Raw genomic sequence first — 16,470 nt, 5'->3', positions numbered from 1 at the left:
TTTTTCTGTGCTGCTGGGGAGGGGAGAAGAGGGTAGCACTGGGCTGACGTGTAAAGGCTGATAAAGCAATGCAATTATCTTTTAAATTAAATCCAAGAAAGTACAAAAGCACACTGGCAGTAGTTCACACTTTCACTGCATTTTAAGCCACTGACAAGGTAAAGGAACAGCAGCACAGGGTGCAGACACTACCAGGTGTGTTTTTGATTTCAGAACAGAGCAGAAACCTTTGTCCATTGAAGCTCCTTGGGGCAGGGCAAGCACATAGGCGGTTTTAAGCTACCAGCACTACTTCCATTACCATCACAGATTTCTTGGAGCCTTGAATCACAGAGGAGCTTGAATCATAGAGAGTTTAATTTTTGTTTGTTCATGCCATGCCTCTTTTTAGGGTCTTTTTCTTAGACCCACTCCAGCATGAAGCAAAGTCCGTGGTGCAAAGCCAAGCAGCCCACTTTGTCACCTGGAGCAGCTCCTCTCTGACTGAGGCCACTACACAAAGCCAGCTCCACAGATCTGTTTTCCATGCAGAAATGTCCTCCTTGGTCCTGTACTAGGAAGAAATCAAGCTCGAAGCAGAATTCAAAGCTAGATAAGTGGGGCAGGGGGGCAGTGGTTACTGTGCATCGCCTGCTGTGGGCTGCCCCGCTCCTGGGTGTGACAGCGTGGCTGGGGACAGCAGCTCCTGCAGCCAAGAGGACAGCTGCTGAAAGCAAGCTGCCGGCCCCACAGCAGGACCTGAGCACAAATCTCTTCCCTCCGCCGCCAAATCCCCCCTTGCTTGGGGGTGGGAGGAGCGAGGGAGGCCTCCTTTCCCTTTTAGAGATCACCATGAAAAATTAAAGCTCCGTTGATGCTGACGCACGTAAGAGGGAAGCCAGAAGGAGCTGTGCTGCGCCAGGGAGACCTCCAAAAGCTCAGAGCAGCAGTCAGCGGCTCAAAGGCAGCACCCAGGGAAGCCACCTTCGCACGCACTGTGCCTGTCGCTGCCAAAAAAAAAAAAGCAGACTTAGCAGTCCCTGCTTCCACCTTTCAGCACAACGGGGTGTGCTGTGCTGGTGTACCAAGCTGCAGCCTTCCAGGGAAGTTGCCCGAGTTTCGAGTGATGGTGGGAAAGCAGCTGGAAATAAATAAATAAGTCGGGACGCCGTCCCCGGGAGGGCTGAACTCTGCTGTCCTGAACCTTTGCCCATGGTTACTGTGCTGTTTTTCTCGGCAGAACGTTTTTCACCGTTGAGCGCCTTGCTGAAAGCCTCAATTAAAGCCTGAACCCTATCAGTCGGATACAGAAGCAATTTGCTTTGTATCAGCAAGCACTTGGCCAGCACCGAGCCATCTGCTCCATTCTACCTGCGCCGGCTCCGGAGCAAGCAGAAACAATCCCTCGGGAGCCTAAAACAAAGCTGCCCGGTAATGACCCATGCTGGAGGATCAGCACGTGGACATGTGCAAGGACCTTGTTCCCCCGAACATGGCTGTAAAAGATGCCTTCAGTTCTGCACAAGAAAAATGCTGGGCTGGGAATCCAGCCTCATGCAGATTTCGCTAACAGCAGTGGCTCCCGAGACCATTCCTGCGAGTGACAACACCACGTGCCAGCGTGGAGTTTGACCCTTCTAGTTACTGACCAGCCAGAACCACGCAGCTAACGTCATCCCAAAAATCTTGCTGTGCTGACTCTTAAGACAAAACCGGTGAGTTTAGTAAGTACTGAGAAGCAGCAAGGGGAATAAGCGACACCGACAGGGCACCCTTCGTTCTCAAGTCACTCCAATTAATTAAGTCTTGCAGAAACCCAAAGATCTAAGTCTCAGTCCTCTTTCAGAGGAGGAGGAATTGAAGATAAAATGAGAAAAATTACTTTTGCAGTGTTATTAAGCAAGCATGTGACAAGAATCTGTAGGCAGTGGCTTTTGCCATCAGTGCTCAGAAGCTCGTGAACATTGCTGTGAACAGAAAGTTCAGACGGGTCTACAGTACAGGAAATTTTCAGCTTTTTTTAAATGACATCTCTGTACATTACCCTACCCCATAATGGCTTCATCTGGTAGCTCTTGCTCATTCAGCACCTCTCTGGACAAGAATGGAAATACTGATAGAGCTGACATCTAAAAAAGTGGTCTCTAATGCACCAGAATGGAAGGCATGGCACGACTGCGCCTTTCTGGACCTTAACAAGACCTTGCTCAAAGAACGTCTTTGAGCAGCCTGAGTACTTGATCCAAAAACAGTGAGATGAAGTTGGCCTTCTCCCTGACCAAATTTCACTCTGCTTTGCCACCAGTGGCCAGCAAACATTCTGTATTCTTGAGAACCAGCCTTCCCCTCAGCTACAACTGCCATCGTTACACTAAAATAAATTGCCAGCCCGGACCCAGAGCAGCCAGTTAAATTCTGGTTCTCTGCTCTTTGGTCCTTTTCATCCCAACATCGCTTCTTTTGTGGTCAAGCTTGAGCTACTGCAGGAACATGCATGACTTGGAGGGCTGCACGTGCCAGCAGCTGTTTATTCCTCGCCGAGCACTGAGGGCAGCTCCAGCAGAAGGGCAAGGTTGCCCTCCCACCCAGCGGTCCTCCCCAGCTCCGCGAGGGGATGCCTGAGCCAAGCTGGTGCTACAGTTTGGTTTTGACGGAGCTTCAGTAAAATGGAGGTAGCTCTTGCTAGACATAAGTAGACAGCGGGGGAAAAAAAAAAACACCGAGCAGCCACTGGAACTGTTTTCTCCACCACTGCAAAACTTTTTGTTAAAATGCTATGTACCAAGAAACAGGAAAGTTGCTTGCAATGTCCCGTGCACGTCTGGCATGTCCTACACAAGTCAGGAGCTGTACCATGTATTCTTGAGCACCACCTGCTGGCATCTTGTCTATTAAATCATTGCCTTCGTGACAACAAAGATGGCATCCCCAGGACTCAGCTAGGTCCCTGTTCTAACACAGGCAGTGCTCAAGGTATTCTGAAAAATGGGTGAGAATAACTTGCTGCTAACAGATGCTTCCCTGTTAGCCAGGGATAGGCTGGCATCACCAGGTGGATCCATGGAAAGCCTTTCAGTGTTTACCAGTACGAAGATAAAAGGCAACTTGACTAAGTCTACAAGAAGTGCCATTCCAGGCAAAGGGCTGGGGCCAGGACCGGTGCATATAAATGCTGGCAAAGTGGGGACATGCTCATGCTGCAGCCAACTCCTCCTGACCTTCAGAAGGTTTTGCTAGGCAAATCCCTGATCCTCCCTCAGTGGAGGTCTACATAACACTTCATTTCCTGTCAATCCATATTAAAAAATTCCAAAGAAATCACCAATATTTATGGCACTGAGATCAGCACCCATGAATCTTGGCCCTGACCACACCAAGTGACAGACTCTGCCCCGAGCAGCTCACGGTCTTGATGACTACAGGCAGGAAGGAGAAGCAGAGCAAGAAAGCCGAGATGATTTCCTTGCGGTACATGGCAGCTCAGGACCAGAGCAGGACTGAGCCTCCTGACTCTCAGGCCTCAGCTCAATTGCTAGCTGAGGGCACATTTAACTAACAGCACCACCAACGTGCACAGGGCAAGCAGGCCGAACACTGAGATCCCATCGCTGTGTTTCCCATCATCTCCCCGCAAGCCTTTTTTAAAGCCTACATTCATTAACCTCTTTATTTTGCATTGGTGTCTAGCACCTCGCTCCAGGTATCGGTTAACCCGGCCACCCAAACCGGCGCCGTGTCGAAGCCGCCGGAGTTCAGTGGGTTCAGGAGCAGTGACGTGGGCTGAGCTGTTACTAATACACAGGCTGGAACCACTGAACAGGCACTTCCCACCAGCACGAAGCTTGTCCTTTGCTCAGATACCACTGGGAAAACACCACTGGAGGACTGAAAGAATGCTGAAATAAACAAAAGTTAAAAAGGACGCAGCACAGGTTGAGTTTCTGCTTGGGCCCAGAGAGGCGCAATGAGGCTGGGAGACCTGGGGGTTTGCAGGGCAGCCCCTCACTCACCCACCTGCACAACACCAGGCACCTGAGACAGTAATGCACTAGAGAACTTGCTCCCAAATGCTATAATATAATGCTATATTACATATACATTCACCTTCTTTGCCCAAATCTGTCCCCTGGCTGGCCGTACTCCTGGGCTTGTGCTCTATGGTGTGTTCTAGACCACTGCAATGACACCCTTCAACAAAGGTGGGTGGAAAGGAGGAGAAGGAGAGGATATTCTATGCAAGGGAGAAGAAAAAATAAAATAAAATAAAATAAAATAAAATAAAATAAAATAAAATAAAATAAAATAAAATAAAATAAAATAAAATAAAATAAAATAAAATAAAATAAAATAAAATAAAATAAAAACACCTGGCAAGCAGGTTGTAAATTTATAGACTCTGCTGAAGACAAACCTGCATGCAAACACAGTGTATCTACTTCCAAAAATTGAAGGCAACTCAAAAATTGTGGCTTCCTTCTAGCCCCCTAAGTGGGGAAGGAAGGGGTTCTCTGGTGGACCCGCTGCCAAGCAGAGAGACCAGGCTTTGCTTTTGCCCGTCTCTTGCTTTTTTCTCTAGTCCCTGCCCTTTGGTCACCAAGATTCAGGAGCGCAGCTGGCGGATCCAAACCCAGATCTCCCCTAGCTGTGCATTCAAGATGCCGTTTGCCAGCTAGAAAACGCAAAAGGCCAACTGCGGCCCCAGCTGCACAGAGCATGGGCTAATGCGGTTACTCTCGTAATCAGACCTGTCCACAGGGGAGACGTTTTTTGGCAGGGCTGACTCCGATGCATTCCCCGAAACCCTCCATCCCTGCTTCCATTTCCTTTTGGCAAACGCTCCCATTCTTCAGGCCCCGGTTCCAGCATCAGCTTTACACTTCAGGTTGGCAAAACATCAGCTCTCATCCTGCACACAGCAACTGCTGTTCCGTATTTTCCATATCAGAGCCAAGCTGGGGTTTGTTTTTAATGTTGCTTTGGCTATGCGGAATTTCACTATGACTGCAGATACACTTCGAGCAGAAGCACAAGCCACACCTTGCTCGTGAAAAACACTGGTAGAGACACAGCTGCGGTCTTGGGTTGCAAATCCCATGCAACGTCTCCCCAGAAGAAGAAACGTTTTAAGATCCTTCCAACCCCTACAGTTCTGTGATTCTGTGATTCTGTGATACGTTGACCATGTGGGGTTTGGGATGGTGTTTCTTTTGGTTTTAAGCTTAAGTCGCACAACACCTTTTTCTCCTGTTGTTGGGCAGGGGGAAAATCTTCGTTGCAGCTGATGACCACAGAAACTGGAAAGCTCTGCCCTAGGTGCATGCTGCTGGGGTTACAAACCCCTCCGGGGCTGTTTTAAACCATTCTGCAGAATGAGTGAGAAAACCTCCACGGAGAGGTTGCTGGAGTTGCAGAATCAGGGCAGGAGCCAGACATCCTGCTTCATTTACAGAGCTCTGACAGCCTCTGAGTCACCGTCAGAGAAGGTTTCAGACATGCTCAGGCACAACTCTCTCCTCCTCCTCCTGTAGGGCCTCGCCGCTGCCTGCTGCAGCACTTTTGGCCCTTTTTGCCAGCGCAGCAACTGCTTAGCGTGGACACTGCCTGGGCATCGGCACCTCTGGGCGCTGCTGGCACAACCCGCGGTTTCCAAAGGGGCGCAAGCCTGACATGCATGAGCTGGAGTCAGCAAAATCACGTTCCATTATATAAATAAATAAATAAATATTGCTGGATGAAAAGCAGGAATATGTGTGCACCGTTCAATTCCACACTCTCCAAAACCCTTAATGGACTAACTGCATTGCAGTGCACGGGGAAAAAACAGCATTAAACTCTAGCAGGAACTGTATGACTGTGGAGTTCAGCATTGAATCAGAGAAAGCAGAAGCCACAAAGCACCGTGACATGAACTGCTACGTAGGTGCAGTCCTGGCTTCGTACAGACCTAGCGTTAGTGACTGCGTTACAGGATGCACCTGACACCAAGCCGAAGTGCTCCGGGTTTCCCGTACCTACATATCTGTGCGCTTTATACCCCACATATGACGGCTGTGGCTGTGGAGCCCGGTCCTGACATCCACTGGCTCTCAGGCTGCAGCAGGAATAAATGACTTTGCCACCGCAGAGATGAGATAGTGAGTAGGGGAAAAAAAAAAAAAGAAAAGAAAAAAAAAAGGAAAAAAAAGAACATGCACAATCTTATCGTCACTGCACTTTGACCAGGTCTGCCAGAGAAAAAGCCGTGCACAAGGCCACCGTGGAGAACGGCCAGGCAGCGTACCTGCTGTGCAGAAAGCCATCCTGCCGACAGTGCACCCTTCTGATCCCACTCGGGCATGAGAGCTCTTCATCGGCAGTAAAAGGGGACACTGCCTCATCTGCAAGGCTGCGGAATGTCCACCAGTCCTTTTAGGCACGGAGGGACTCTGATGGGAAGGACTTGCCACCCGAGAAACCACCCCGAATTAGGATTAAGCAGCTGGCTAATGGTAGGAGCTGTTAACAAAAGATAACCTCTGAAAGAGAATCTAGTCCAATTCTGTTTTCTGGGAAATGCCAGTCAGCTTAGGTAGCACCGAGTGGCGTACAGAGCAATTATTTCTTACCAGATATGCAAACCAGATTAAAAAGCCACGTCATCCCTTTTCCTTAGTACTCTGCTGCTAGCAGTGGGCACCCTCGCCTTCTCCTGCCCTCCTCCCCGCTCGCCAGTCAGCAAAACCTTCTAAATGGACGTTTACCCACCTGCTTCACTCTCTCCTCCTTGGCAAATGCATTATTTTGCTGAGTTTCCAGCACTTCAGAGCCATAAATGGCTTTGAGATTGACTTCTCTCTCATGTGCACCTGCATCATCAATGTCGTCAGCAAGAGAGATGTGCAGGGCTCAAGGAGCGTGTTTGTGTCAGAGAGCTGCTGCAGAGCCTTGGGGAGAGCACAGGCACTGGGTACTGATGTGAGTCTTGCAAGCATCTTAAAAGGGACTTTGGGAAAGCAGGGTGTTTCTGCCTGCAGATCGCAGGGCTTTGGAGCTCTGAATTTCCCAGTTTCTCACAGGGAGATGCCAGATTTCAGAGCAGCATCCGCACCTCAGACAGTGCCATTGCTCTGTTCCACATCTTTACGTCCCATCTCACTGCACCAAATCAGCACACAACGCCAAAGCCACTGCAGCTTTTTAGCCTACTGAAACACCACCAAATCCCTGCTATTTGCTCTTCTTTCCCACTCATACAAACGCTGCACGATGTGCAAATCCAACCAAGACCCGCAGCGTTCAGCTCTCTGACCCCACGCTGACATCCTCGCAGAGCATCCCACATTGCTGGGGTGCCACCAGCACTGCCGTGCTTCGGGGACGGGCTGACGCGCACAAGGCACTGACAACCACCCCGCTGCCCTCGGTGCATCTTGCCTGATGGAGTATTCCCATCTCAAATCCTACAGCAGAGAGCGGTGAGGCAAAGGTTTCTGAATGAAGACAGGGGAACGAAAGGAGTACTTTTACTAGCATTGTTTTCTGCTGTTTTTTTCTAATTTTGAAACAATCACTATTTCTAGGGTGAGGGAAAAATACGGCAGTGTGACAGACACACTGGGCATTTGACTTGTAGCAGATGATACAGGCTGTGACACTCGCAACGTTCAGAGGTTTTGTGGATATTAGCAGCAATTTTATAACCCTCTAAGAGAACGTATTACGCATACTCTGATGCTCTGGACGCACAGTAATTATACTGGAATAAATAAACAAGTAAGAAAAAAAGCCATACAAGGCAGGAAAGAGAAATCTAAAACAACACCTCCATCTCCTTTGCTCCTTCAGGCTCCTGTAAGTCTTCTCCAGACACCCATGAAGTAATTGGCAAGAGTCCTCATAACATCAATAATGCAGAACTGGGTCCCAGCGCAGCAGCTTAACAAGGCACTTAGTACGTGCCAACTCCCCGAGTTAGGCTTTCACACCCAATGCGTCGTGCAAGAAGGATAATTACACTCCTGGGAAAGACTACGAGCGCTGTGCTCATACGAGATCTCCGGAACACCAGATTTTTACCTTGCCTCTGCAGCTATGAACCTTACCGAGAGATTCATTTTGGTGCAGCCCTATATTAGGGCAGCTACAGAGGAGTTGTAATTTGGTGAAATCAGTGGTCACCGTGACCCGGAAGTCTCGAATTGCAAAAAATTAGTCATATGGTCAGCCCTGGAATAATGCTGAAGAGCAATTTGTCAGGACGAAAAATGAGGATTCCTCTTGGCCAGTAGTGCATCATTCCTGAGTAGCAACATACTCCAGCAATTGTAGTTACTCCTCCTCAGAGCTGAGACCTAGGCACACAATAACAACCTGACCTGTTTATTCAGCTGTTTTTGACACCCCTCTATCTTCAGGCCTAATATTAGTTTGAATAGGATAGCATCCAAGTCTAGCAGGGAAAATTTAGAGCTGGTCCTGACTTAGCTAAGGCAAGAAAATATCTAGTTTCTACTCAGATTTCACCACTGGCCGATTAATTGGCCGAAGTCCTGCCTCCCTAAAAAAGCCTCTTTTGGCAGTGCAGGAGGCAGCTGGGGGTACACAAGTGGGTGCGTAGGGCTGGGCGAGGGCAGAGCAGCAGCTCGGATCCAGGCTAGCATCTCAGCACGGTGCCAAGAGCCTCTTTTGGCTGGATGAAGTGCCGTGCCGTGTTCAAAATGCTCAAAACAATAAACTGCTCTACCTGCTTAAAACACCGCTAATGATTTATAACGAGAAGAAATGTCTACTTCCAATTCTGTCAGCATCGTGTCTGTTCTTCATCTCTGTTTTCCCTTCCCCAAGCAAGAGCCGTGCCCTTCTGCTGCTGACAGCAGGGTTACCTCCAGCAGACCGCGGTCCCAGAAACAAGAGGCAAGGCCAAGAGTTTTTCAAGTGACGCCTGGTAACACATGGCCTGAGGCTGATCAAATGTGCACGGGAAAACGAGGGAGCCAACAGACTTCATGTGCTCATGGAAATGTCCTAAGGCAAAAGTAGTGGGGGAGAAGAGTTAACAGCAAAAAATCAACGTGGTTTAACTAAAGGGCTGTGTGTATGATGAGATTCCCATGGGTAGCTCCTGACTGGCAGTGGGGTTGTTCAGACCACAGACCAACCACTCCCCAAAGGGTGAGGGGATGGCACCGGAGAGCCCCATGCAGGCATCACATCACAGCTACACCTCACCTCGCCTTTCCACGGAAGTGTAAAGGCAACAGCCAAGCACTTGTGGCCTGCCTTTTGTTTGTCAGAGCCAGAAGCTCGCTCCTTTAAAGCGCACGAGTAGTCAAGCCCACAATGCTTTTAAAGCCCCGAGGCTTTGAAAGGCAAACCTTAATTCCACAGCTTAGGTTCCCATCAATATATCATTGACTCATACACAGACACAAAAGGGAAAAGAAAAGAAAAAAAAAAGCAGTCATCAGCCTAATTGTATATGAATTATTTGTTGCTTCACCTCCAAATAACAGAAAATGTGAAGTTCTGTGTTCTGCTAAAATACCTGAGGTTTTCGGCTAAAGAAAGCAAAGAAATAGCCAAGACAATTACAGTTGTGTGTGCTCCCTAAAAGCCAAAGACAGGGTCTGAAGTCCAGCAGACACTACCCCAAAGAGCTGCTGAGTGTGTCAACGAGCATTATTTTCGCTATGAAGCACAGCACAGGGTTCCTGAGTTGTCACAGGGTATCAAAGCTTCTTCTCTCAGATCATAAATCAGGTGATTAAACACAAACGACAGACGTGGGCATTTTCAGCCATAACTGATGTGATCCTTTTCCCGATCTCATAGTTTTAAGGTATGATTTACTGACATTTAAGTCTCTAAATTTTAATGCCATCATTTAGATTCTATATAAGCCCCACTCCTGTATCAGCACTATTTTTAATCATTACCATGGTGACAAAACCGTAAAGGTGCTTTTACACAAGGAGGGCTTTGCCACACTTTTGAGAACAGTTTCTCTTAATCTTATGTACTTTTAAAGCACAGAATACCCACCTCTGAACTTTCCCTGTTAGATACAGACACTCACACATAGCTGGGCAAATCACCTACTGTAAAAAAAATACTCTCTGTTAATGGACAGGGAATTCATAACCTGGACATGGTAAAAACCAGAAAGGGTCTAATTATTCAGGTCAAGTGTGACTTTATATGACAAGCAATCTCTTTGCAATTAACAGGGCCGCTTGTACATTGAAGTATCTATTTCCCGAAGACACAGATCAAGCAATCCCTCAGGGAACCAGAGAAATATTAATTCAAAATTAAAGTTATTGAGCGAGGGCCAACAATTCTTGTTTTAGCATTCACTGCAAAATGTTTGCAAATCCCAAATGACAGCATTGTTCCAGTTCCCAATTCATGGGAATCAAAACACGGAGTCTGTGTAGAAAATGAATTTAAAACAAGGGTAATGTGTTTGTTGGTGGCGAATGCGTACGCACACGGGGCTGTACAAGCGAGGGCACAAGCAGGCGGTGGAGGGAGGTGGCTGTTCCCCTCCGCTCAGCACTTGGGAGACCACACGTGAGCTCTGTGGTCAGTCTAGGGCCTCTCAGCTGGGCTGTCCACGCTCTGAGCAACCTCATTCAACTCCAAAGTACGCCCTGCAATGAGTGGGAAGGAAGGGGATGTGGGTGGTGAGAGGACCAGATGATGTTCAGTGGTCCTTTCCAAGCTGATCTACTCTACAATTAACACGTTTTCCCTGTCCCTGCTAGCAGATGGGTAAAATCCCTGATCAAGCAGCATTACTCATGAGAGGACAACCGAGAAGTGGTTAATAGCATCAGTAGGAAAGACAAGATATAGGCAAGCCTTTCGAGAAGATCCAGGTCATAGGCACACAAAGCTCCCAGCCTGAGTCATACTTCACGCTTTACTGCAGCCCTAGGTCTATTCTCTCTGCACTGGGTCGATTCAGGACATTCCCCCAAAGCCTTCAGCTGCCATGTTTCATTGCTGCATCATTCAGCTAACCAGAAAACACAAGCAATCCACATCTCCTAACGCAGGCAGTGTTCAGGGTTTACTATCAAGCATGCTAAAAAGGCCCCATGTAACCTTTAGGTTACAGGCAAAAGGTTTGTGTTTCCCCCAGGCAAATGCAAATCTGTACTTGTAGGGCCCTTCACAGGAGAAGACCTCAACACCTCCTGGGAAGACCTCAAGGAGGTTGAATTCCCTAGCAGGGTGGTACTAACCTAGTCAAGAGGTCTTTCCATGACCACACTGTAGTAGGGCTCAATGTTGTCTAAAGGGGATGGTACTTCTGTGTGCCACATGTCATACAAGCACACAGGAACAGGCCTTACCCAAAAAACATTGACATATAAATGGGCAACGAAGCAGACGGATACTGTCAGGGGTACATGGATGGGTATTTGTATGTGTCCCAAAATTACAAGGTCCAGCACCCATCAAAGCCAAGCTTGGCTGTAGTCATCCCCTACACAAATGGCTGGTTATCACCCTATCTAGCCTAGATCCACAACGGGCAATGAACTGCACGTGTTATCATCTTTTGTGTATCCCCAGAAAGTGTTGTTATCTTTATTGATACGCTGCTATGACTTATCAGCTTCCAAGTACCAAAGATTATGTATCATGGTTCCAAACCAACCTCCCTGGTTGAAAGGAATGCTTCCTACCCGACGGATTAATGATTTGTTTATGTATGAGGATTTGGACGGTCGTTTACATGTTCTGTTTATTCTCTGGACAACGACAGTTTGGCTTAGCTATAACCCAAAGGAAATCGGGATCTCTAAAAATAGGCTGAGGTGGCCAATAATCTTTTAGGAGTTGCTGATAGCCAGATTAAACAAGAAATTACGCATAGCCCTTAGTGGGAGGGTTTCAAATGGAAAACCCCAAGAGAAAATGAGCACATAAGGAACAGACTGCCCCGACATCCAGACTGCCTTCAATAAGCACAGCATTCAAGGAGAAAGTCACACCTAAAAAGCTGTGTAAGCATCTTGACAGCTAGTTAGCTGGATGACACATAAAACCTCTTGGAACTGGATCTAAAACATGGATAATTACATGTTGGGTTTTCTCTCAGTTCTGTTTATCTGCAGCATCTCTTTTATTATTCTCTGAGCTGCAGAAAGAAATTATTTTTGATTTTTATTTCAATGTTTGTCTCTTGGAACAAAAATTATTTCCAGGGTGCTGGCTGGCAAATGGAATTCCCACAGTGTGTTAATCCTTAAAACTACGCCACATAAAAGCTCTCACAGACCTCAGCACCTTCGTACAAGGCCAAAGGATCCCCGGTAAGTGCCCGAACCTAAGGAGCTTCCCCAGATGTTTAACAGTACAACAATTCACTAGAGCCAGCTGTTTTCCTGGTAGCTGAGACAACAGGCAGGCCACAACCGAGTCCAACAGCTTGAAGCACAGGAAAAGGAGGCAGAAAGGTATAAACAGAGCCCAGATCTGCTCCCACAACTCTACTGCATGTATTCCTGTTTTAAGACCAAGAGGGTATGCCTGAACCTCTGGGTTCAGCTGGACCCTCAGATGCTTCCACCCCAGCACACAAACAACAGCAAGCTCACCTCTGTGGCGTAGCTGTTCTCCCCCGAGTAACTACTTCAGCTATCTGCACCACTTTGCATCTGTGCTCTGCATCCCTGCAGAAATGTTTTGCCCTATTATTTGCAAGACCACTGGACAAATATATCATTCATCAGCACAACCACCCAATTATAATACAGCTGCAGCGATCGCGCTGCCAGCTGGTGCTTTGTGTAAATGACCCAGTCCAGAAGAATAGACTTTGTGGGGTTTTGTGGGTTCCCTCACTAACTGCTTAATCATCAAACCATGCAAATTTTGGAGCGAGATGAACATCGGCACCTGGCTCTTAAAGTCACAGGCTGCAGTGCTAGGGAAGTGGTAAAAGCTTCAGCAGGGTACACCGTGCTCCTCCAGTCTCTAGAGATGCACTGCTTGTCCTGCCTCTTAGATCTGGCATGGTTTCACTTAAACCTGCCAAATATCCTCCAAAGCAAAGAGCAGAAAGTTGCCAGGTGTTCTTCCTCTCTGCTAAGCAATAAAACCCATCAAAACTACCTCCGTGTTAGCAAAGAGGAATTTGTTAGTGTAAAGTACCTGGGCAGTGACTAAACCCTGCCGCTGTTCTTATGGGAAAAAGCTACTTGCTATTCTTGGTAAAGGGAAGGTCTTTCGAATCAAGATAATGTTTCACTTGTTTTTCAAAAGTCAACTTAATGGGGGTGGGGAGGGAAGCAAGGAAGCAAAAATAAAATCTACTTTGCAACAAGCTAAATTACTCAGAGTTTCCCAAAATGAGAGGCTTGGTCAGAAGCGTTGGAAAGTTTAAGAAATACTCCTTTAAAAACAACTCCCACAGAGCAAAGCTCCCTCTCCATGACCGAAAGGCATGTGAGCAAGCCAGGTCATTCTGTCCAGGCTTTTTCATCATCGTTAAATTGATGGGGTGGGACCAGGTTGCATCTTTATACGCTCTTCACATTTTTCAGAGCTGTGTTTCCAGCCCCGATCTTGGCCTCGCTGCAGGAGGGAAGTGGGCACATGCCACCGGCACGGCGGTGCCTCAAACATCCTGCCCGGGGACTAGGTTCTGCCTTTCTCTGATCGTCCTCGCCTGCCAGCACAGGAGGGAATTAACAGCCAGACAGAGATAGTGTCTCTGCATGCTTTAAGCTTCAATGCCTCTTTGTTATCCTCAGGAGTTGTGAAGAAATCAAGGCCAGCTAGGCATTGTGTTAATGAGACTGTCAAGAGGCCAAAATAAAGTGCCACACCAGGGCCCAGCCTTCTGCTATCAGCACCACTGTCCCACGCTGATTTGGGCAGCCGGGAGAACAGGCTGGAGAATATGCCAGTGGTCTGGAAAAGGAGATGTCGACACTTGGCTCCTACTGATAAGAACCTGGACCCACTCGGCACACCATGCTGCCAGCCGCTGGTGGCTATACAAAGCCCACAAACCCTGCAGTTTTGTCACACGACTATTTTCCAACAGCGGTGCTATCAGAAACACCTACAGCCAAACCAGTTTGGTGGGAGGGACTTCCTTATATTTTCACATGTGGTTGCTGTCAGCAGGCTGAAATCTTGATAAGCTACGCAGCCAACCTGGCTGGCTTTACTGAAACCCTGCCGCAGAGAAATCCGGAGCTGCAAAGCCGCCGTTTTGTTTCACACTGCCAGGCAGAGGACAACCACACTCAGCATCTGGCCCCAACTTATTTCCAAACTGCATCTTGGATCCATACGGATTCCATCCAAAGGTCAGCAGCTACAGTGTGTGATGAGGAATGTTCTGCTTTGGAGACACAATGTTGTCACTGTGATCCGCTTCCCCTGCCCAGAGCAAGCGGTCCATTGTTCCCACTGAATGCAAGAAAGGGCTTGAGATCTTTGAAATGGAAACTGCCTTTAAATCCAAATCATTTAAAGCATGGATGCAGACTGATGATACTTACAATAAGCGACTCTGAAAGACACTCTTTCTCCATAGTTTTGCAAAAAAATAATAATAAAAAAAAAAGAAATCAAAAAGCAACCCAAGTATCCCAAGATGGGCTGCAGTCATTCCATAATGTATTAACTTCACAGTACAGAACCAAAACCATCCCATCTCTACACTGCTTCCATGTGAATTTACGTGCTATCTCCTTTTTTGAAACCATCAGATGTTAATAACAATAGGCTACGTAACAAGTGAATGAGTCCAGTCTACTTCATTCACTATATGAACATGTTGGAGCTGCAGAGACATTCTCATTTAGGGTTTGTGGAAGTGAAATGCCATTCATGGCTCTCACAATAGAGGAACAGGGAACGTAAAAAAGCAGTCTTAGAGACATGGAAGGAAGACTGGAAGGTGCAGGACTTACCTTCCACTGCAAAGAATGGAACCACTGATCCCTCAGGTAACTGTTTGCAGCCTGTAATAAAAAAAGTTGCAAATAGAATCATTAGTTTCTATCAGCGTTTCAGATCACTGAGCCAAAACTAAGCAAGTCACCCATGTGTGCCATAAAAGCACCAAGGCTGCGCTCACTGTATTCTTCGAACTTTATGACCTTGGCTAACTTCAACCCCAGCCTCACCAGAGTGAGGGCAACTCCTCACTCAGAGCTACAGTTTGACATTACAACCACTTTATTTTCATGGAAAGCAATGGCACAGAGACCTTGCTGCAGATGCAAAACACTGAACCAAAACCCTACAAAACATGAACCTCCTAGGAAATGGTGTCCAGCCCAAAGACTGTGAAAAATCCTCACTGATTTCAATCAGATCTCTGATGGCTGTAGGGCATTTGCTTTTCCCATTAATCGCAGCGAGCAGGGCAAGAAGATGGGCTGACATTTCACTCAGGGGTGTTTTTTTTTCCATGTGCCAGCCTCCCCTCTTGTCCTGTTCCTCAGCTGGCCACAAGGCGATCCAAATAACGCCGCGGCTCTGTCAGCGATATTAAAACAGAGGGAAAAGCACAACACAGACGTGCACACACATGCACGGACTGCAGCAACTGCATAAATGTTGCAATAACTGCTCCCAGGGATCTCCCCTTTTTGTCCGTATTAAGCAGAGCTGCCAGAAATTCTCAGTGTGGAGCCAGGTTCGTAGCCAATGAAGGAATAGTTCAGCGCTCCCAAAGGTCAAAAGGCTCGGTATCAAAAAATATAAAAGCATCCACAGTGACGTAAATACGCATGCCTTAACAAGGTGACATAAGTTTGAAATATTTGAGTGGGTAGAGATGCCCTTTGGCTTTTCGAGCTCTATCTCGTCCCTGCCAGTTTTACTCATGATGCAAAATGTTTTACACAATCAGTGAAAATTATAGGATAGCCCGTCTAGCCACGTTAAAAAATGGTGAGGTTCCTTCACTAGAGAAAAAAAAAAACACTCATTTCCTGCAAATTAAAGCATCCCTTCAAGAATTTTTACTCTCCAACACCTTTTTAGACAAATATGCACTGCAGAATGAATTTCACTTCCTGGCAAAGTTCACTGATAACGTCAAGAATACTCGAAGTACAAATATTGCATGCTTAACAAAACTGCGTTTAATCTCAAGGTCAGATACTGATCTCACAGAGGAACAAATTTGGACTGATTTCTCTGAACTAAATGGAGTAAATGCTCTTTTGCATATGCATTACATGATATTTGGTTTTATACAGAGATGAGATTCAATTGCTCCTGTAGCAGATCTCTAGGCAATAAAGCTGAATAAATCTATCACAAAGTCTTGACTGACCACAACGCTTATCAAAAACAAACTTTCCATCTCAAAAAGTATGCTGACTTATCAGAACATGAATTTGCTACAAACTGAAACAAAAAACATAATTTTCTTCCTTTTTTTATGCAATGGAAAATTTTGAAAACATTAAACACTTAGAGAGGGGTTCCTTGGGATATTTGGTTTGCCAATATTTAACAATTTTCTTT

At 46.9% G+C, this 16,470-nt stretch overlaps 1 protein-coding gene across 2 annotated transcripts in view; it reads right to left on the bottom strand.

The window, feature by feature from the left end:
* Positions 1–16,470, bottom strand: part of CMIP (c-Maf inducing protein) — a 127,501-nt gene that overhangs the window by 34,358 nt on the left and 76,673 nt on the right. Inside the window, exon 3 of one of the 2 annotated variants that reach the window (XM_082769942.1) lies at positions 14,901–14,951. The exons of the other annotated variant lie outside the window; for it this stretch is intronic. Coding sequence (XP_082626068.1) covers positions 14,901–14,951 — 51 coding nt within the window. The remainder of the gene's footprint in view (positions 1–14,900; positions 14,952–16,470) is intronic. 2 annotated transcript variants of the gene reach the window in all.

This window comes from Aythya marila (genome assembly GCF_965140915.1).
Source record: "Aythya marila genome assembly, chromosome: 12".
Lineage (NCBI taxonomy): Eukaryota > Metazoa > Chordata > Aves > Anseriformes > Anatidae > Aythya > Aythya marila.
Note: the sequence above shows the minus strand (reverse complement) of the source record. Positions and strands in the feature narration are given on the sequence as shown.